The 22,588-nt window shown below is 45.3% G+C and overlaps 1 protein-coding gene across 1 annotated transcript in view; it reads left to right on the top strand.

Annotated features, from left to right (window-relative positions):
- The window catches only part of PRKCQ (protein kinase C theta), a 149,104-nt gene that overhangs the window by 118,740 nt on the left and 7,776 nt on the right, over positions 1-22,588 (top strand). Inside the window, exons 13-16 of the mRNA XM_036908177.2 lie at positions 4,749-4,840; positions 6,395-6,457; positions 13,316-13,454; positions 19,595-19,783. Of these exons, the coding sequence (XP_036764072.2) occupies positions 4,749-4,840; positions 6,395-6,457; positions 13,316-13,454; positions 19,595-19,783 (483 nt within the window). The remainder of the gene's footprint in view (positions 1-4,748; positions 4,841-6,394; positions 6,458-13,315; positions 13,455-19,594; positions 19,784-22,588) is intronic.

Genomic DNA, 22,588 nt, shown 5'->3' with positions numbered 1-22,588 from the left:
AGTGCCCAAAAGAAGGAGCCACTGGGCTCTGAATACCCATCTATCTACAGAATATCAGCATTGATTATAGCCTCCAGTTGTCAGAAAATCGCAGTGAAGCAATATAAAACATGACTCTCTTGTTTTATGGTCTGGCATACAGAACAGCATGCATGCCATTAGGCATTTCTGTAAACTGTAAGTCGATAAATAAATTGTATTAGGTGTGTTCTTGTTAGCCAGAGGTTCTTCAGCATTATTCAGTGAGTCACTGCTTCCACTGGCCCTGATGTTAAACCTCAATGAAAATTTCACTGACAGGATGGAACCGCCTCTGCAGTTTACTGTTTCATTAGTAAAGTCAGTGGAGGATGGAGGCGCTCCGTGAATGGTATGAACATGCAGCCTTCTAGGAGCATGCACTTACAGAGGTCTGTCTGAGTTGACGCCAGCAGAGGTTGCAAGAACGTTCATATGTTTTGTCTTGCAAAGAACCAGCCAAGTCCTGCAGCCTTCTTATTATAAAAGTCACTTTTCCAAGGAGCTACTTGACACAGTGGTGTTTTTGCCACCTGAGCAGACAAAAGTGAAAATGCTACTGGACTAGGGCAAGAGCCCAGGAGGTTCTGAAGCTCTAGTCCTTTGTTTCTCTCCTTCCCTAGCAGATAGTGCTTCTCTGAGCAGGCCTCCTGCAGCCTTCTCAGGGTTCAGATGCATGACTCACAAACAAAATCCAAAGGCCGTTCAAACAGTTAAGCTCCTGCCACTCATTGTCTAGCCAAAACAATGCTCTGCCACTTTCTGTTCTCACCTGGTAAACCCTTCAGCCCTGGGCCTGTGGTGGGATTGATTTAAATGCTAAAGCAGTCAGGGCCCTTGGCACACAGAGATTTGTGCCCCCACCCACAGCCATGTGCTCTTGGGGGGAAGCCCCTTGACCTCTGTTGTGTGACCTTCTCTGGGGTGTCAGGGTGTGCCATAATGACAGCAACAGTCATACCTCCTTTGAGGAAGGTTCAAAGGGAGGCCTCCTCTCTATTTCATTTTACTTCAAATACGCATTGTTTGTGGATCAAGATTTTCTTTAAGAATTTTGCAGACCCTCTTACGATAAGTGTTTTGTCACCATTCATCAGGAAGAACTGCATGGGTCTCATGCTCAATAGTCAGTTTGTTAATTTCATCCTTCCCCCCTCAAGGGAAAAAAATGAAATATGTGGTGAAAAGCAGGGGGGTCTTTAGGCAGCTAAAGAGGAATTTAGTCAAGGGGCTCACTGATACTTGTAGATTCTCAGAGGTTGGGGCCAGTGTGGTTCACCTGATCACACAGCACAGCTGGTCAGAGACAGCACAGATGAGAACTGCCCCGGTGCAAGTGCTGTGCCAGGCATGGTTGACACCCCCCCCAACACATCCCCACATCAACCCTCACTCCCCCCAAAACCGTTTGTGTCAGTTAATTTATTACCTGCATAAGGAAGAAGGCTGCTGTGCTGGGGCCCCCCACTGCTGGCCTGCTTCGCACTTTCTCTGAGCTTGTGGATCTGAACAGAAAAAGGACAGCCCTGGGGGACATCTAACTGCCATTTTCCTCTTTGTTTCAAGAGCCACAGCACCGTGCAGTTCCTTTCTTTGAGAAACATCTGCTGGGAGGAAGGGGACCGCTTGTTTGTTAACATGGTAACAAACTAATTCCCTAAATACTATAATATATGGTGGGTGCCAGCACCATTTCTTGAAGAGATTGTTTTTGCTCCATTGCATCACCTTTGTCCCTCTGTCAAAGAAAAACTGACTGTTTGTGTGGGTCTCTTTTTGAGCTCTGTTTGTCCCACTGATCGATATGTCTGTTCTTTGACCAACACCAGCCCATCTCCATTGCTGTAGCTTTTAGTAAGTCTTGAAGTCAGTTGTATCAGTCTCCAAATTTGTTTGTTCTTCTCCTTCAAAATTTTGTTGGCTATTCTGCATCTTTTGCCTCTCCATGTAAGCTTTGGAATTAGTTTGTCGATATTCATCAAGTAACTCACTGGAATCTTGATTGAGATTGCACTAATCCATAGGTCAAGTTGGGAAGAACTGACATCTTGACAATTCTGTCTCCTTATTTATGCTCATGGAATATCTCTCCGTTTTTTTTAGTTTATCATATCTGTTGGGTGTTTGGGTTTTTTTTTATTGACTTTTAAGTTGTTTCCTATAATAACAAAAGCTACCAGTTATCAAGTGCATGCTGAGTGCCAACCCTGAGCTAGCTTGCTACTTATATCATCTTACTTAATGCTCATGACAACCCTATGCAGTGGAAGATTATTCCCTCCATTTTGCAAATGAAGAATGTGAGTCTCGGGAGAGATTAAGTCACTTCTCCCAGGTCACAAATAGAAGACATCTGAACTTGGGTCTCAGGAAGGGCAAAGCTGTTGACTGAACAATTACCCTGGGTTTGGGTCTCCTTGACACAATCCAGAGTTCTTCCAGTGAGTAGACGTTTCTTTCTGAGAGTGATCCTGCAGGGTTCCCGGTCAGTGGCAGGGTGCCCCCAGCTCTGAGCATTGCTTCCCCAGCCATTTGTGAAGGTCTGACTCTAGGGCTTTGTCCATCCGTCGACATGTTTGTGCATCGTCAAAACCACAGTCCGGGACTGCGTGGTCTCTATGCATGTGTTTTATGCTGATACCATCTTAGAGCCATCTCACTGTGCCCAGAGTGGACCCCACAGGTCCCTGGAGAAACGGATTCCTGACACTTCCAAACAGCTATCAGAACCTCCTAGGAGAGGGCAGAGAGCCCCAGAAAGGACACCCCTGGAGAGATAGCACAGCTCCCCATTCCACCCACCCAAGCTGGACTAACAGGCATGGAAGTTCCAAACCCCTTCAGGAAACCCGCACTGCAGCTGGTGTTCACCCAAACCAAAGGCTTAAACTGAAGCAACGTGACATCATAAATAACCAAGGACACCAAGGGGCTTTTTTCAGTGCCCCTGGCTTAACATAAAGATGAGAACCAAAGCAGATTGTTTTGAATGATTTAGGAGGGAGCCATACAACCTTTTAGTTAAGAGCAAGTGTGGCATTCATTGCCCTGTGAGCCTGAGTTAATCATCACTGTGGTGGCCTGGTCCCCCTGGGATGCCGTGGTAGTAAACACTGACTGTACCCCCCAATTCCTTGGGCTCTTGCACCGATTGTCCCCTGACTGTCAGCATAGGCTCAGTCTGACTCAGACGTGAAGTGATGGGACTGCTGGGCTGGGGATGTCTAGAAGGTAGGGTTGGCATTTCTTTCCCTCACTTTCTCCTAGTGTAACCTGACAATTTGTAAATTCTGAAGCTTCAACCTTTATAGGAATTTATAAGCATCCCAACACTTAAAGGGAATTTTGTTGTCTAAGCACTGTTACAAATGGTCTTACTTTCTTCACCTTTTATACCCTTCACTCTCCTGAATTTTGCCCCCACTGTGTGTACAGACCATCACAGTTCTGGGCATAAAGGTAAAGGTGAGAAGCTGTTTAGGCAGTACTTGTGAGAATAAGAGCTAGAGAAGAGGCGCCAATGGGAAAGCAGGTGTGTGCAGACAAAGCGAAGGACTGATCTCAGACTATGTCTAAAGGATCAATGCTAAGTGAGGATTGTGTCAGCAGGGAATCTGGGCCCGTCCCCAAGCAAAAGAGTGGATCCCAGTTAAAAATACATGGGACCAGCAAATTAGACCTGAGGTCCCCTTTGAAAAAAGCAGGCTGGCACTTGTGAAAATGGCCACAATATTTGGTTTCCCCAGCTCCCTGGAGACCTGGCCTCAGAACAAATGGCAGACAACACATGTCACCACTGGACCAGAACAAACCAGTCTGCCATCACCTCATATGCCCCAGGGCCTAGGTTAGTCTCACATCAAAACTTAAAGGTTAATTCAGTTAAAAGATTACTTAGGTGAGGTTTTCAGGTGCAGATTCATGCATAAACATGCCAGCTGTCTCCACACTTCACAGACTACTAAAATCTATGGTTCATGAGGATGCTCAAGATCAGGGTATGCAAAGTGTCATGGTATGCTTGGCAAGGAAGCACTGGTGCACGTAGTAGGAGCCCCTCAGGCTCACCAGAATCGAGGCATCTCTGGTACTCTGCCCACGACATGCAGCCACTCAGCCTTGCTTCTGACAGCTGTCCTCCTAACTTGCACAGAGACCCTGTTAGGAGCCACACATGGGCCTGGAAGCTGTGTCTTGCAACAAGGGAGGTCAGGCTGGGAAAGCAGTAACACTATACTGAGTGCAAGCTCCTGATGGTGGGACTGTGTCTAATTGTGAGTGATGGGTGAGGCAGGATGAGCACCCCACTCTCACACTTGCCAGTGCCCACCTGAAGAATGTGTTCAGGATGACTTAGGAGTGTGGAATGAATGCTTTCAAGCCTGCCCCTGGAGCCAGAACCCCCGGTTTTTGCTCTCTTTACTGTCAATTGCAGTGGGTGTACAATCAGCACCCTCTAAGTGCCCAGCACCACCCCCACAGTCAGGTGAGCAAGTCAGAGCCCACAAGCATCCTATCAAACACTATCCACACACACACCCCACAGGTTCCCCAGGTTTCTTGGGGTTCAGAAATGCCACCAATCAGGTAAGTTATTTTGACAGTCTTTTTATAAGTGATTTCAAGACAGAATTAGTTCCCCTGAAACAATCTAAACCCATTTAAAAAGTAATCCTTGTTTTCCTTTCTAAAAAGAAGCTAAAAGTTGGGATTGTTTTCTTTTTGCCCAGGAAAACCTCTTTTTTGTGATGGAGTATCTCAATGGAGGAGACTTAATGTACCACATCCAGGCCTGCCACAAGTTTGATCTCTCCAGAGCAACGTAAGAGCCCATCAGGGGTTGGGGTTTTCCACTGTTCTCAGGTACTGAGCATCCACGGTGCCCTGAATACTGTTCCCACACAGCATTTTCTTGTCTCTCCACACAGCATGCCTACATCCCAGGGCACAGGAGCTCCTGGGGAAATAACAAGGCAAAACCCTTTCCCCAGTTTGTAAAGCTTAAATTGGAGTTGATTTTGTTTCAGTTTCTCTGTGTTTTAAAGTCAGCTACTTAGTTTCTTAAGGAACCACCCCAAACTCATCAGGCTTCTAAGTAGTGTGAACACAGAAGCAAATATTTGCCCTTTGAAAAGCTGCAGTCAAACGGAACACAGATCCTGAAGGTGGTCATGGGATGGAGTTCTGTGGGCCTTAGTGGGAAGCTCCATGTAAAGGCACAGAGCTCTAGGCTCCAGAGTGCTGGGGATTAGGAAACCAGAAGAGGCACATACTTCTGAGAATAATTTTCACCTTCATTGGCATCAAGCAAACCCAGATGCAAGTGAAATGGAGCAGGCTGCATTCACAGGTGGGACTGAGGCTGAATCCCACGGAGCCCCTCCTGCCGCTCCGCCTCTCACAGGCCCCATTTCCTGAGTGATAAAACCACTCTGACGTCTAAAAAGAAAGACCGCTGTGCTACCAGGCCCACTTAAAGGTGTGGGTACACACTAGCTTTCTTTGATTCTCTACAAACTCCACTCACCCCCAGTGAACGGTTTGAGTGGCTTAGGTTGTGCTGGGTTGACAGATGGATTTGCCCCACCGGCTCCTGCAGAAACCCTGGCTGTTCTGTCAAACCCAGTGGGTACCATGTCAGTGATCTCGTTGCTTCTGGGAACTATTCACAAAGTGCTCAGAGATAAATCTTACAGGATTTCTGCAGCAGGAAGTCATCGGGCATTTTTTGTGCTAGGCAGGGTTCTCTTGTCCACCAGCCTCCCCAGCTCTGTCAGGTGTGCAAGCCCCAGACACCTGCTCTCCATGGTCCTCACTGCCCCCAGGAAGGAGGTGTCTGCAGGGAGTTCTCCCTTACCTCTCGCTGCATTCCCACCAGTGGTGGTGTAAACTCGTCTCCTTTGAGTCAGTCCTCTTGGAGCTGGAGAGCCATGCCCCACCTCCCAAGTTCCAGCAGCCTTCCCTGCACCACGCAGGCTGCATTTCTTACACTTGAACAAGTCAGGTCTTTTTGGACTAATACTGTGTTTGAAGGGCTCCAAACAGAGTTTAAAATAAAAATAAAAGTTATTTTCCTGTTTCCCTATACTATTATGTTTAATGCTTGTGTATATTCTGTTAGCAAAAAAATGGCAGTTTGCACATTATGGTTTACAAGTAAGAAGGACTTAGGCGCGGGCAGGACTGACTTCAGGTAGCAGTTCTGTGTCATTCTCTCAGGGCCGAAGCTGGTTGTGTGGAACGGATGGCATCTGCAGTTAGGATTAAACAAAAGTATGTGTGTGCACATGTAAGTGATGGGGCACCCACTCTGTAAGTGGGGACTGGATTTTGTTCCACTATCACGTTCATAATGAACCTTATTTCTGTCCTTCAGGTTTTATGCTGCTGAAATCATTCTTGGTCTGCAGTTCCTACATTCCAAAGGAATTGTCTACAGGTAAATTCCACTCTCTGGAAACAAATACTGAGACGGCCAGATCTCCAGGTCGGTTACTTTAATCATTGAACTTCCATGACCTGAAATGGCCAGTGTGCCTTGGGAGCAGGAATTCCACACCCAGGCTTCCTGTCATGGTGAAAACACTGGTAATGATCTAATACCAATCACAGGAGCAATGCTGGTCTCAAAAGCAATAGGACCCAGTCTCGCGTATTTATTCCCACCCTGACGGTCATTCTCCTCCCACGTCCACTATTCTCATTTCCTTCATTTCTCTGCTTTCTCTTTGGCATCTTGGCGTTGGTTTCTCTCCTGTCTCCTTCACGTTTGCCTGTTTTTGCTTTGGGCACCTAGAAATGCTCTCCTTTTGAGTGGGAAGAAGGGAGCACCTCCTTGAACACGGACAGACCGTGGGAACGTGCCCTTGTTCCAGTGCACGGGACACACACATGCCCTTCTTCGGGTGTCTGTCCAAAATGTCTCTATTATACACCGTCATTTCACATCCTCCTTGGATGAAAGCTATTGTGCATCAGTCTTTATAGTTTTCTCAAAACACATTATTTTTATCATACAAATCTTCAAAAACTTGTCTGGTTTCTGACTCACTGGGAGGAATGTAAAAATAAGAAAACCCAGAACGAGACAGCAGGCTGGCTGAGCTCCAGGAGGCCAGCGCGGCGAGTGCAGCGTGTAAAGAGAAGATACGACATGACTCGTGGGCTCTGAACAGTGGTTCCTGTGCCCTTCTGTGGCGAGTGTTCATGACAGTGACCCAGAGCCATCAGTAGAGGTTAAATGATGTTCCCCACAGTGTGGAGGACAGCAAGTCCAGTCCAGAAGCGTCCATCAGAGATGGTTAGTACAGAGCTTGGGTGCTTTTTGCATGTAGGCTGAGGTTCCCTTGGGGAGACCCCTCCATTTGCAGCGGGTACAGCCAAGTAAGGGTTGGCCTATTGAATTACAGAACTAGAGACTTAGGAGAGGTTTTGGAAGTCATTCCTCTTAAACACTCTCTTTGGTAACCTTCAGATATAGTTTGTTTGTTGGGTGAGTTTTTTTTTTTTTGGTCAGTCTGCAAAGTAATAGATTAAAAACTTGTTTTATACCATTCTTTATAATCTTCAGAAAATTGAAAAATATCCACCAGAACACTGCAAACCCTGATCAAAATTCATGTTTCTTTTTTCTCTTTATGTTTGTAATGCCTGCAGTATGCCTAAAATATGTTCATACCAAGATATTCAGCAGATTGTGTGGGTGGATGGGAGGGAGGGTGGGGGAAAAAATTAGAATGACAGGAGAGAAAAAGAGATCTTAGCACTGAAAGGGACCTCGTGAGACCATCCCCTGTGCCCAGTGCAGCCTATTTCTCCAGATCACAACTCCTTTCTATCAATATTACATCTTGTAAATTATCGACATTCAGAACAAAAAGACCAGAAGGGCCCCTAGTGTCTTCACTATCACAAAGTATACCCATTTTAGAGCTCATACTGTGTTCGTATATGGGAACCCATGTTTTCTAATGCTCCTTATGCACAAATAAGAAAGAATAGTAGATTTATTCAGTAGTGTACAGGTCCTAGGAGATACAGTGAGGTCCTAGAAGATCTTTGAAAGACAGCACAAAACTGAAGCTAAGGAGAGGTCATCAAGCAGGTACACCAACAGTGAGATTAGCCTGCCATAAGAAATTGTTCAGCTGCCTATGTGTAACTTTCCTAAATTTTCATTTGGCAACTGAATTAACAAGGAGGTTCTTCTATTAATTTCCTTCTTCTGACAACTTATGATTATGATTTCTGGATTTGTTCACAAAAGAGGTATGTCAGTTTTAAAAGGTTTGTCATGAGAAATTACCACAAACTTGATGACTTAAACCAACAGAAATTTAATCCCCCCCAGTTCTGGAGTCGAGAGGTTCAAAATCAAGGTCATGGCAGGGCCGCCGCCCTCCTAAGGCTCTGGGGGAGAATCCTTCCTTGCCTCTGTCTTCACATGGCTTCTCTTCTCCCTGTGTCTCCTCTCGGCTCTCCCTTGTAAGGACACTTGACATTGGCTTTAAGGACCACCCAGATAATCCAAAATGACCTCATTTCAAAGATCCTTAATTATATCTGCAAAGACTCTTTCTCCAAGGAGTGTCCCTTTCATAAGGTTTCAGTAGGATATGATCTTTTCTTTTATTTACTTTTTTTTTTTTTTTTGAGAGGGCATCTCTCATATTTATTGATCAAATTGTTAACAACAATAAAATTCTGTTTAGGGGACTCAATGCACAATCATTAATCAACCCCAAGCCTAATTCTCAACAGTCTCCAATCTTCTGAAGCATAACAAACAAGTTCTTACATAGTGAATAAGTTCCTACATGGTGAACAGTGCAAGGGCAGTCATATAGGATATGATCTTTTGGAGGGCCACCTTCAACCCACGATAGCCAGTAATGTAGACCGAGTGTCCACGAGCAGGGCAGACAGGTGTCCCAGCCCCAGGACGCCTAATGGAGCCACTTTCTGGGTTTTGGGTTTGGCTTGTTTAGTAGTAAAATATAAGTGCCCAAGAAGACACAGGCAGTACATTCTGAAGTCCAAGTAGGATTCTAATTAAAAGTAAGTGCTGAAGGGAAGGTCAATGAAGGTGTCATGGGAACTGGGGAGGGTGTGCCAGCCAGTTCTTCCTGTGAGGAAGTGGGCTTTTTAAAAAGGCTGAGGCTTTGCACATGGAAGAAGTACCTCCAGAAAAGGCACAGAAGTCAAAGTGAGGAGTCAGGTGGGGGAGCAGGAAGCAAACGTGGCCAGCTCTACCAGAAAGGCTATGGGGCATCCCAAAAACCAAGGCCGAGTGATGGAGGGAAGCAGATGCCTGCGTCATCATTCATCATCTGCTGGTGGAACTGCTGGTGCAGTGGCATCTTAAAAGACACATCAACCCAGGTTTCAGGTAAAAGTAAAAACATGGAGCTGGAAAATAAGTAGACATAGAAAGAGAAGAATCTAGAATCTAGAATCTTACAACAGAAAGTTCTGAATGAAAGGGCCCTTAGAATAATTTATTGGTGACAACACTGGGGCCCTCCCACATATTTGATGCCACTTACAAATTCCCTCACATGGTGATCTCATTCAATGCTCACCTGGGTCCTGGGGGGTAAGCAAGGTGGGCGTGGTCATACCCATTTTACAGATGGGTCATCGGAGGCTCGGGGGCGGGGCATGTCTTGGCTAAACTGCTTAGTGATAAAGCTGGGATGGTGAAGCCAGTTCTGACTCCCATTCAGCCTCTTCCAAATGGGAAGGCTTTGCTTATGTTGACTACACAACTGAACAGAAGCAGAAGGCTTCCGCTGAATTCTCTGTTACCTGATGCCACGACATTCCCCATGGGCAGACAGGTGCTTCCAGAGCCATGTAAAAATAGCTGGTGCACCTGTGGACACTAGGCCCTTGGGCTCTGTGGCCCTTCAGATGGTCTCCCTTGCCTCACTCCTCACCCTTTTGGAGGTCTGGCTCTGCATGGCTGGCTTCTGGGCTTTTCCCAGTCCAAATCAAATCGCTCAAGCATTAGTGACCTTTTCTCTCCCAATCCCTAACACATGTGGCCCACTTTAGAGAGTGAATTGAAAATTGGACATGAAACTTGTTTACCTAGCCCGAGGCTCAGAGAATGTTTATTTTTAGAATTGGTTAAAATGCATCCTTGCAGTCAGAGAAGACAATGGATGTCTTAGCAAGATCAATTCAGTGAGATAGATGGGTGAGCTTGGTTGAGGGGATGTAAAAGAGGAGAAAGTATGGCTTTGTATTCTAGCCCACGGACTTTGTGGGCTGGGATAATCACATAGCCCTCAAGAGCCTATGTTTTCAATCAGAAAAACAGAAATAAAAACAATTCCAGGTCAAAGGACTGTTGTGGGAATCAAATGATGAAATGCACATAAAAGCAAATCCAGTGCAAATATTAGACACTATTTCATTACCTATGACCTATGAATAGCATGGCAGCTGGATATCTGGCTCCCTAGTGATTGAGCCCAAAACCATCCTTCAGCCACATTTCATATAGGTGGCTCTAAAGGGTGCAAGTGTGTTCCGGGGAGCAGAAACCCTACATGATGTCAATATTGCATAGAGTGTGGATTAGGAAATGAACATACAATTGGAATTCCCGGACTGTAAATCCAAAGTCACAATGACAGTGTATTTCATCAAAATAAAGGAACAAGAAGACAGAAGACCCATGTAAGGAAAAGGCTGAGACATATTGCAGGTCTTTGGTGCCGATCATGGAAGTGTGATGGCTTTTGAGGACAGAGGAAGACTAACTGGATGGGAGAGAAAAAGAGCCAAGGTTGGTGGGAAGGTGACATACACGCACCTCCACTACAGATGCCCAGCCACCCATAAGACAGAAGCTGTGATGCATCGTGAGGGAGAGGTTACACTGGCCCAGATGGGGGGTGTCAACTCGGGGGACCTCTGCTAACAGTGTCACTCCACCAGACCAGAGCCACTTGCATTCTCACTCTCTAGTTTGCTCTCACAGAAGGTGGAGAAAACAACGATAGGGAACAGTTACTCAGAACTCAACTGCAACTGCTAATCACTGGTGAGATAGTCACTAGTTGTTGATGAATCCATTCGGCAAACACTTACTGAACACCCAGCCCGTGTTCTTGCAGACCAGTCACAATCCAGCAGACAACAAGCAACATGTAGTTTCAACCCCCTTGATGCTCAGTTTAATAAGACAAAACGAACAGTGATGGGAACTTCAGGCTCACGCGATTATTGACGACAGTAATGTATGACCCCCCAAGCTTTTGTTCAAGCACAGTTTTGGCCTCTAGACACTGGAGCCATGGATGCAGACCCATGAGAACCGCAGGAGCTTTTCTCATCTCAGTTTCTTTGCACTTTTATGGCCTCCATCTCAGCTCTCAGCCTCGCCACTTCCTTTCTCTCCTTGCACAAACCACCTTCCGGTTTCTCCAAGGGCATGCTAGAGGACATGCTACCAGCACTCCTAAGAGTTTCTCCGTTCAGGCAGATTAGCACTGCTGCATGGCAACCCCAACACCATTTTGAGAAAAACTGAATGATCCAGGCACATCAGACATCCACCTCTGGCCCAGGCAACTGAGGTGGAGGAAACAGGGCTACTTGCCAGGCCCTTTGGGAGAAGAATCTTTGAGAAAGGAATTCTGAGCAGATGCTCTACAAGGAGGTACAGAGAAGGGTGAAAGCAATAGCCGGTCCTAGTCTCCCAAGTCCCCTTCCCACGCAAGGCCGTGGTAGCCATGTCACCAACCACACGTCCTAAAGTAGATTTCAGAAAGTTCAGATATTCATGGGCAGAGAACATAAAGGAAAAGAAAGCTGGGTATTCTATAACAACCTAGAATTCATAAAAGGCTGTTGTCTAAGATAATAAAAGTTTAAAGGAATTGATGTCAAATGTAGCACCTGGATAATCTCTTAAAAATCAATTTTTTTTTGAGTGGGAAGAAACTGGTGTGGCAATTTATGTAGGAAAAAAAAGCTGGAGGCCTTTGTTTACCGTGAGCTCCATGTTAACTGTTACTGGGAGAAGGCTGCTCAGCCTACGAGTGCAGTGGCTCAGGCCGCAGCGGAAAGAGGCAGGAGGCTCACAACAGAGGCCAGCAAGGCCATCCGTCTGGGACACACTGGTGCCATTCTCAGGGCTGTATTTTTAAGAAGAACATTGACAACTTCAATATATTTGAAGGGTAGGGGCCATATAGTCGAAGGGTCTGAAAACCACACCCTATGAGGAACAAAGCTCCTGACCTTGGGAATGACAAGAAGAAACCTGGTATCACTGTGCAAATATCCGGGGTTTTGTGTAATCACGGGAAGAGTTCGTGGACCCAGAGGTAAATTTCAGGGAGGCACAGTTTGGCTCATTTGTGTTCTATAAGTCTTATCATCAGTTGCATTAAATGCAACGAGTGCCACAGAGATACTGGTTCTCTACAGAAAGAGGGATTTATTGACAGTGTCTCTGGCATCAGATGGACTCTGGTTCTAGAATTGTCCTTAACTAGGAGCAGCCTTCCTCAATTGGTCTTGGAATTAGGTGCATTGTAATTTATCCACAAAGAAACAAACACCTGGTAAGTATAAAGCAAGTATATTTTTTAGGACTTTCTTCTCTGACTATTAAGCCCAGGAAAGGTTCTGGGTAAAGACTTGTGTCTTGCCTGTGTTACTACACTGTGCTATGCTCCTAGGTAGACCAGAAAGCAAAATCGGCTGCAACAAGCCATTCCCTTGAGCTGGTTTTATCTGTACCTCCACCTTGTACACAAGTTGTATAGTGTATGCACCCTCCACCCAACACCTCACCAGCTCTGGGTCCATGATGACATCTCATCACCAGCCATTTGTTTATCCAGGCATTGCTTCTTGAAGGCCCCTTTTAAAATTAAAGGATGCCACAGCAGAGAAAATACCTCACCCATTTCACTGCCTGCTCAGCCATTCATATCAGCAACACGATTGTGCACCGAGATCACACCACATGCTGGACTGGGTGTGGAAGATACAGAACACCAGTCGGGCCCTGAGAAGGCCCACCTGGGCCAGAAGGGCTATGGATGACATCCTAGCATGAGCTGCTGGTCATGGAGGACAAGCCAGGAGGAGTGGCCGGGAGCCCAGGAGCAGGACTGTGGCCTGAGGACAGGGTGGAGGGGATGCAGGGCTGACACAGCATCCACTGTGCTCTTCTGGGGCCGCTGAGACAAGCGGCCACCGCCCATGGCCACTTGGCTCTAACAGAAGCAGATGGATGTGTTCAGTGAGATTTTGCTTTGCTTTTGTTTTTCAGGGACCTGAAGCTAGATAATATCCTGTTAGACAAAGATGGACATATCAAAATAGCAGACTTTGGAATGTGCAAGGAGAACATGCTCGGAGACACCAAGACAAACACTTTCTGCGGGACACCTGATTACATTGCCCCGGAGGTAGGAGGCGCACCGCCAGCAGGGAGGGGAAGCGTTTTGGCTCAGGAGCTGTATTTGTTTCGGAGTCTTTCCCAGATGTGCTGCTCTAGGGGCTGCTGTCATTCTCTGTGGGGTGGCACCCATGCTGGCTAGGCCATCTCTCCAGTGTTGGATGACTCAGCTGTCCCTCCTGTCATGGTCCCTCTCCTACCCCCCCAGCCTGCAAATGTTTTCATTCTGCTCAGACCAACAGAGCAAATGACTGAGAAGGCCAGGTGAATGGTGAACAGACTCATACGTATCCACCTGAGTAACTCCACGGTTTCATTTTGGAGACCGGCAAAAAGCTTAATTGTGGTTTCCAGGTGGCCACTGTGTGAGCATGGAGAGACAACTAGTGTCTACTGACCTCCGTGCCCTCTTCTGTACAACAAGGGGGACACTGTGTCGCATGCTACTGCAAGCATAAAATGGGAGAACCTATGAAAGGTTTTTTAAAAGGCCTCACTCTCCCATTCTGAGACCCTAGAAAGACATTTGTTCAGAAGGCATCCGTCAGTCCACCTACCAGCTCTGCCCTTGCTTGGAGTCTCCTGTATGTGCTCACCAGGCGAGCAGACCCTCCCATACCACGTTACCACTTGGTCCTTCCTGTCGCCCCAAACCTACCATTGCTTCCTTATCTCTGGAACTCCCTGCACTACTGGACAACTGCTCTAAAGTCCGGGGCTGTTTCTTATTCATTTTCTTAAAACTATTTTGAAATAATTATAGATTCACAGGAAGTTGCAAAACTAGTACAGAAAGGTCACCCATATATTCCCTCCTCCCATTTTACCCCAGTGGTTACATCTTACATAACTGTGGTACAATACCAAAAGCAGGAAATCGGCAGTGGTACAAGGTGCACACAGGTCTACATTAGCGTGATCTTTATTCACTTTCATATCCAAGGACCAAGTTTGCAGGACTTGGCACAGTAAGTTGCTAATAAATAGCTTTTGGAAGAATGACCGTATTAATAAATGTGTGCATGGTGATTGATGGTGGATCAACAGTGATGGACCTCTGGTTTCCTGGGTAAGAAAAAATTAGCAGCATATCCTGATCATTGCTAAAGAAACTGTGGCACCCTTAGTCTAAGAAGTACATGGCTTTATCCTGTGCTTATGTGGTTTAATTTTTATTTAACCTGTTTAAATGCAAGATTGACCTCTGGTCAACAAGAAATGGCAGCTTTTAAGTTTCCTGTCTGCAAATGCCTTATGCCACTTCTTTTCCTGGCAATCCTTCCATCCTGATTCCGTTTCCTTCTGCATCTTCCAGAATTTAACTTCAGCAACTAACCTCTCTCTCCGCAACTTGAGTCTCCTCCTTTCATCTTCAAGCATCCTGTCTTCACACAGTTCCATTCTTGGTCTTCTTGTCTTGCTGTATGTTCTCCAATAAGCAAAGGTCTTTATGACTAAGATTTTACCTCCAAAGTCCCTATGACCAACCCAAACTACTACTTCTTGCTCCAAACCCATATGTCGATTTTCCTGCTGGATTCCTCCAACGAGCTGTCACCGGTCATCCAAACACAACAGGACCCAAATTCACTTTCTCTGTTGGACTTGCTCTGCACCCTCCCTGCCTCCGCTTTATCCCTTTGTTGGTGAATTACAAATCCATCCAACCAGAAAAGTAGCAATCCCAGTTTCCTCTCCTTTCTTACCCCTCCCAAATCCAAACACAAGACCTAAATTTAGACCTCAGGGACCACTCATGTCCATTCTCCCTTCTCCCCAGTCTTGTGACTGAGTTAAGAATCTCCTTTGATTCCTTCTCAATTCCTAAAATGAGCCCCTTTGACTTGTTCCCAATGCTTCTCCAATTCCTAGCCATCCTCGCCTTTGCCATCCTGCTCCAGGCCCTCAGCATCTCCTGTCTGGACCCTGGCAATACCACTTACTTGGCTCCCCTTCCATCACCATCCAACTGCCAGGGTGTCCCTCTACATATTTGCAAACTTTCTGATTGTGCTCCCTAATCAGTTAAAAAAGCATCCCCAGAATATTATTATGTATGGATCCCATACATTATCACCAACTAATATAATCTGTGTTATAAAACATGCATATAAAGGAATATAATCATGTTGAACTGAAGATGTGATAACTAAATTTTATTTATTAACAGGATGAACATGTATGCTTCATTAAAATAATGAGACTAAATAACTTTTTAAAATCTTGGTTTAACACTTTATGATTCTGGGATTCAAAGGTTTGACGAGTTTCTTTCAGTTCTTGGTTTTATTGGCTGCTGTAGCTGGAAAGAGCTCCAGAGGCGCAGGTGTAGACTTCCCAATATGTACGTAAGGCAAGGTTCATCACTGACACAAGTGGTTATAGGTCCCTAATTCAAAACTACGTTTTTGATACATCTGATATTTTTAGCCAACTTACCATAATTAATGAGATCATCATCTTTAGCCCCATTATAATATAGCTGATACAGTGCTTGCCCCAAGAGTAAGAGACTTGTTACTCTTTTCTTATGCTCTCTGTACGTTGGCATTGTTTGCATTATCTTCAAGCCTCACTGCATTCTTTAAGAACTTGCCATTTTGTGAGACTGAGTATAAACAGAACCCACCAATCAACTTAGTCAGGCATGCCACATATAGGATGCACCTTAGGGTAACCATAGTAACACCAGTAACACACCTCACTGAGAGCGCCGTCACCATGCCTCTGAGCTGAGGCTTCCCGTTCTTCCCTCGGGACACCTGGCTAGATAGCTAAATGAGGGTACCAGTGTCATTCTTGGATTTTTTTTTAATTTAGCATAAATACAAGTTCTAGTATTTTGTTCTCTCTCATTGCACCCACTGGCTAACCTCTGGGGTATGTGCTGTGTTCTGAAGTCCCCTGCTCCTCCAGGCCACCAGATCTCCCTGTCTAGTGGCAATTTGTCTCTCCACTGCTTGAACTCTTCAAGAAGTCCCCATTATCATCTAGGTACAAGCCAAAATTCTGCATGTAGGGTCTTAATATGTCCCTGCCCTTCCATTTTCCATAGTAAATTAGAACACTTCCAAAATGCACATCAACGTTAGACCTTAATGGACTAGATCCGCGAGGCAGATGGACTACAGACCTCTCCACTAAGACAGAAAGAGGGTCTCTGACAGAGTGGTAACATCCTTCTTCTCTGAATTACTTGAGTAAAGACAGGGGAGAGAACAGGACAAAAGCAAAGAGGCATACAAGGCAGCTGGGCTGCAAGGAAAGGGGTCACCCAGCCAGGGTTTCTGCACCGCACTTTATAAATATAGACTAATGTGAGAATGACCGTGTTAGGTTTAAATCCAGAAGACAACATAAAATGAAAGGAACATCATGTAGTAAAATCTCCAAAGACCAGCATTCAGAACATAGCTTTCCAGTAATTAAGAGACGACAAATAAGACACCAAGCCTCCCTAAGTGCAGTCACCACCCTTTGTTAAGTAGGGACAACAGTGCCTACCTCGGGGCTCTTAAAATAAAGCCCAGAGTGTATGGAAAATGCCGAATGCACACCAGCACAACACTGTGTTCTCACATTGCACAAATGAGTGTGAATGTGCATTTCTGCTTCTTCCTCCTACGAGAGAAATTCTTTATTAACTATTAAGCACCTGGCCATAGAAGACTTAATTTCCACCACAGCTGTCTCCTGTCCTTCAGATTCATCTGTCCTGACGAACGGAGTTTCCAGAGATGTGAGGCTCACAGCAATTCCTGGGTGCTTTGGGCTCCCCCTGGTGGCCCATCTGGCAATAGTGTGTGGGCCCAGCCCCACTCAATAGTTAGTTACCTGAACCAAAATTACACGTGTGTGTGCACATCTTATTTTTCTTATAATTCTCCCTGGTCTACTTTTAAACACCGCCTTAAAGAATAATCTCTTTATTCTAAACTTTTAAGTGAACTTTAGTATCTAAACATTGAGTTTAAAGCTAATAGGGGGCATTTTTATACTGGAAGTTGGCAGCAGATTGCAAAATTCTGTTTGCAACTTGATCTTTGTCACAAACGGGCACCAGTTCATCAAGATAGGTATTGATCAGGGAGCTTATGGTCATGTCCATATGACAAAGCACTTGTCTTTCCCTGCCATTTGCTGGATCCTCACAGCAGCCCAGTAAAAAGCTGGCCAGATCTTAGCACCACTTTTCACAGTTGAGGCACAGATGGGGCTTAAGGAGTCTCCCCAAAACTACACAGTGAGGGACTGAGCCGCAAGCAGACCCTGCCACGTTCTGCATGCTGTCAGCATTATTGTTTACAAAACTTCTACTAGAGACACTTCAGTGTCCTCAGCCATATTCTTAGCTTCTCTCTTCCCAAGGACAGGCCTATGGTCAGAGACCGTGGCTGTGCACAGTTCTACTGCATCGAAACGCTGACCAGCGTCAAGACACAAAGCTGGGAAATACTAGAACACCTAGAATCATAGTATTATGTGTCCCTTCTAAGGCCACAACACTACAATTCTACTGTTCATTCCGAAGGCCCTTTAAGAAGGGAAAATTCCATTTCAAATGAGGAACACGAATACTAAAATGATGTGTGTGTGTGCGCGTGCACTCACACAAGTGCACTGTGCTCAGCCTTAAGTTGCAGGGTGGCCATCCCAAGAGATGGCTTCAATACTATTTAAATTTAGTGCTTTTTAAAATTAAATGTAGTGCTTCAATACTATTATGTATTCTGCATTTGATGTGGGGCAGGTAGCAGCTTGCCCCTGGCCCATTCTGGGAGCAGCAGTCATGAAAGATAAGGATTTTCTCTTCTTCTCCACTTAAGTTTTGCTTCTACTATGCACTGGTCTTAGTTATGGTCCAATATATATATATATACATACCATAAAATATGCCATCTTCACCATTTTTAAGAGTACAGTTTAGTAGTGTTAATTATATTCACATCAGCAGGCACCCCACCTCTGGGACGCTTTCCTTTCGCATAAGTGAGACTCCATACCCTTTGAACAATCCCCAGCCCCTGACAACCATGACTGCACTTTCTGTGTCTGTGAATTTGACTATTCTAGGGACACCAGCTAAGTGACTCAAACAGTATTGGTCTTTTTGTGTCTGGCTCATTTCACTGAGCACAGTGTCCTCAAGGCTCATCCATGTTATATCATGCATTAGGATGTCCTACCTTTTTAAGGCTAATATTCTACTCAATATATAGATCTCATTTTGTGTCTCCATTCATTTGTTTTTGATGGACCCTGTCTTAGGGGAGGCATCATGATTTGTTGGGACGATAACACTGAGCAGAGTGACATGCATGCTGACTTCCAGCATTAAACAAGGAAGTTGCTGAAAGGCCAGAATAAAAAGCCTTTTTGCCCAAAGAGTAGACTAGTGAAAGGGTAGAAATCTTTTAAAAAGTTAAGCGGGATTCCAGACATTAAACCCACTTCCCTAATAGACCAGACCAGTTTGACCCAAAATACTGCTATCAAGTTGTACACAACACTTAGAGATGTGATGTCTGGATCTGAACAGTTTGTTATCCTAGTCCTAGTATATATAGCCTTTGCAGACAGATATATTTACCATAATATATGCTCTCAGTGTAGTCACAAAATTTGACCATTCATAGTGGTTACCACAAACGTGACTCAGTTGCACAGCCATGATCAGTTAGGCTTTAAGCAGGGGATGTGGTCAGAACCTCTTTGGATGCTTAATTACCTAGAGAAACTTATTGCAAAGGCTCAGGACAGTAGAAGGAAGTAAAACGTGGGAGGTTTGGTTTGGATATTCACCTCAGAAGCACGGGCAAGCTTAGATCCCACCAGCTTTCTCAGGCCCAAATCTGCTACCCAATCCTCCCATCACAGATAGAAAACAAAGGCTAGCAGCAAAGTTCAATTGTTTTGCTTATGACCTGGGACAAACTAGAAGTTGAAACTCAAAAATATTTGTTCAGTTCTGGCATTGCCCACTCATTTGTATCTAATCATTAGTCTCTTGAAAGGTACAGTTTTCAGTGTGATCTTTGTTAACACCGCAGACCGTCGTCCCCACCCGTTAGTGCCGAGTGGCCCTGAGAGGTCTGGGCAAGGCTCGTGTGTCCTGGTCAATAATCACGTCTCTGCCTTGTGGTCACACAGATCTTGCTGGGTCAGAAATACAACCACTCTGTTGACTGGTGGTCCTTCGGCGTCCTCCTCTATGAAATGCTAATAGGTCAGTCGCCATTCCACGGGCAAGATGAGGAAGAGCTCTTCCACTCCATACGCATGGACAACCCCTTTTACCCACGATGGCTTGAAAAGGAGGCTAAGGACCTTTTAGTGAAGGTAAGAAAAATTGATGGAGACTTCATAAGATCAGGTTTTCTGGTCAGTATCCCCCTCACTTGTAGGTTCTGATGTACACATGGCAGAGTAAACAGTAACTGTATGGGACTGGACTTAAACATGATGCTCACCATCTCTATTTTCACTGAAGAGCCAATATGATGAACGTTAGACATCAAATGAATATAAGATAAACCCTCATGCATGATTTAGAGAACAAACACCCAGGAACCAGACTATGACTCAAATGCCCCCCCTTTGGGATGAACTTGGTCCACTGAACAAGCACAACGGGTGGCTTAACACTAACTGTTTTGTTTCCATGGACCCTTTTAAATATGTTTAGTCCAGTTCATCTTTCCCTGCCCCTGGATGAAACTTGGACAGGATGCATGACTTTTCTGTTCACTCATAGGTAAAAGACAAACCTCCTGTCAGTCTTAAGTCATAAAACACCATCTCTACTGAGAAATTAAAACTCTTCAGTCCAAGATAAAGTCACCACATCAATCTTAACTCTTCTAAAGCAAAGACTGCTACTCCCTCTGCTCTGGTCAGTTTCATGGCCGGCAGCCACATACCTTTGCAGAAGGGAGTGTGGCCACATTGTGGTCGACCGTGTCCTTGCCCTCTCCCATTCCAACACTTGGATTTCTGTTTCATGCCATACCAGGTGAAAAGCAGGGAGAGGGACGGAAGGACAATAAGGAGAAAGAACTGTTCCTTTATGGGGCTTTCTGCTCTTTGAATCTGGTGGGTTGTCAAAGCCAAGACTTCTGTGAGGCATTCTGGTAGGCATTTTGGAAATACCTGTCACTGGGGACATTCTGTGCTGAAGCCCTTGGGATACAGGCTATTACCCATCCCCTAGCCCAGCTACGGTACCAAACTCCAGTCCAGCAATGCTCCATCATGTCGACATTCTCTGCTCACTGCTGCTGAGCAGAGTCCCTTGGCAGACCAGCCCTCCTGCCACACCCCTACCTGTGTCCACTGGACATACAGCTGCGTTTTTCACCCTAAAACTCTTGAGTATGCAAGCTGTTACTATCTTAGCAGCAATCTCCAGAATTCACCATCAGAGCAACAGTCAGACCCCCGTCCAGGTATACAGTGCTATAGATGTAAACGGGGCTCTGAGACTCATTAGCCAGGAGCCAGGAGCTCCCGGGGCAAACCAACACAGGATACAGGCAATGCTGAGAGCCATCATTAAGGATTTGGACTTCGTAAGAGCCCTTCGTTACCTTTTTTGACAATGCAAAATACCATCTGCAGTGTATGACTGCAACGAGTTGTAAAAAATGAAAATAAACCATGGAAATACCAAATGAAATTATAAATAATAATAATCCCCACCTACGTTTACTGAGTACTGGTAACTGGGTCAAAGAGACCTGCCAGTGTGACCGAGAGGCTAACGCATCCAACAGAAGCTGACCGACCAACAATACAGGTCTCTGGATCTCTGGCATCTCATACCTCAGCTGCCTAAAAATCAAAACATTTAGGAAGATCATTTTCTAGCCTTGCTTTTCCTATATTAAAGTGGGGAAAAGGAAAAGTCAACATTAGAAGCTATCAGTGGATTTTAAGTCTAAACAGAAAAAGATGACCAGACCCATCTTTTTCCTCTAGTATACGTTTTTCTCATGCAGAACTTCTTTGATTTAAATTTAAAGGGCATAGGATTCTACTTTTCTAAAACAACTGACAACTGGTCTGGGATATTTGAATGTGAGGTCAATTCCAGAAGCCCTCCTCCCCCAAGGAATCCAGACACTGTTGCAGGCGAACGCTGACAGAGCCTTAGCACAGCATCTCCCAAGGCGGATGGTAAAGATCTGAGCCAGGGAAATAAACTTAGAAAATTCCCCAAATGACCAATTAATTCACTCCTTAATGACAACAAAACACATACCAAGTAAAAACTGATTTTAAAATTAACCAATTAAAACAAAAAGATGACAACAGTAAAACAACTTAACAGGACTGGAATATAAAGAGTTTGCTTTACCTAAAAGGCGAGTTCAGACATTACAGTGGCTACTCACCTCCTGCTTGGCTCTCTGAAGGACTTAACCTGAGACGGATTCATTGGCTCTGGCTGGGGTAACAAAGTACCACAGATGGGGAGGCTTAAGCAACAGAAATTTAGTTACTTACAGTTCTGGCGGCCCAAGACCCGGCAGGGATGGGTGTCTGGCGAAAGCTCTCTTCCTAGCTTGCCGACAGCCTCCTTCCTGCTGCGCTCTGCCTGGTGGAGAGCTCCCCACTGTCTCCCCTCAGAAGAACACTGATGCTTTCTGATCAGGCCCCACCCATATGACCTCACTTAACCCTGCTTACTTACCCAAGTACACCCACCTGGGCGAGTATGGCTTCAACACATGGATTTGCAGGGGATAATACAATCCATAGCATGGGGGCTGTGCCAGATTTGGGCCAAGGTTTGGGCCAGCAACCCCACCAGAGGAAGGAAATAAGGGAAAAGTCTGAGCCCTGGAGTTACATTTGGAATCCAGCTTCACCTGGTGAAGCTGCATAAAGCCTAACAGCTGTGCTTCCCAAACCCACCCCACCTCAGGATCTGGGAGAAACCTCACAGGGCACGAGGAATTGGGGCCAGGTGTAATCTGCTCAACAATAAAAACTACTACTGCCATACCAAACAGCCTGAATAGAAAACATCCCAGGCATGTGCTGAGTGAAAACCCAAATTTTGTAAGGCCACATATAGTGTGAGCCCACTTACGGAATATTCTAGAAAGGACAAAATTGTAGAGATGGAAACCAGACTGGTGG

This window comes from Manis pentadactyla, chromosome 3, assembly GCF_030020395.1.
Source record: "Manis pentadactyla isolate mManPen7 chromosome 3, mManPen7.hap1, whole genome shotgun sequence".
NCBI lineage: Eukaryota > Metazoa > Chordata > Mammalia > Pholidota > Manidae > Manis > Manis pentadactyla.
The sequence above is the reverse complement of the archived record's forward strand: the minus strand, read 5'-3'. Positions and strand labels throughout refer to the sequence as shown.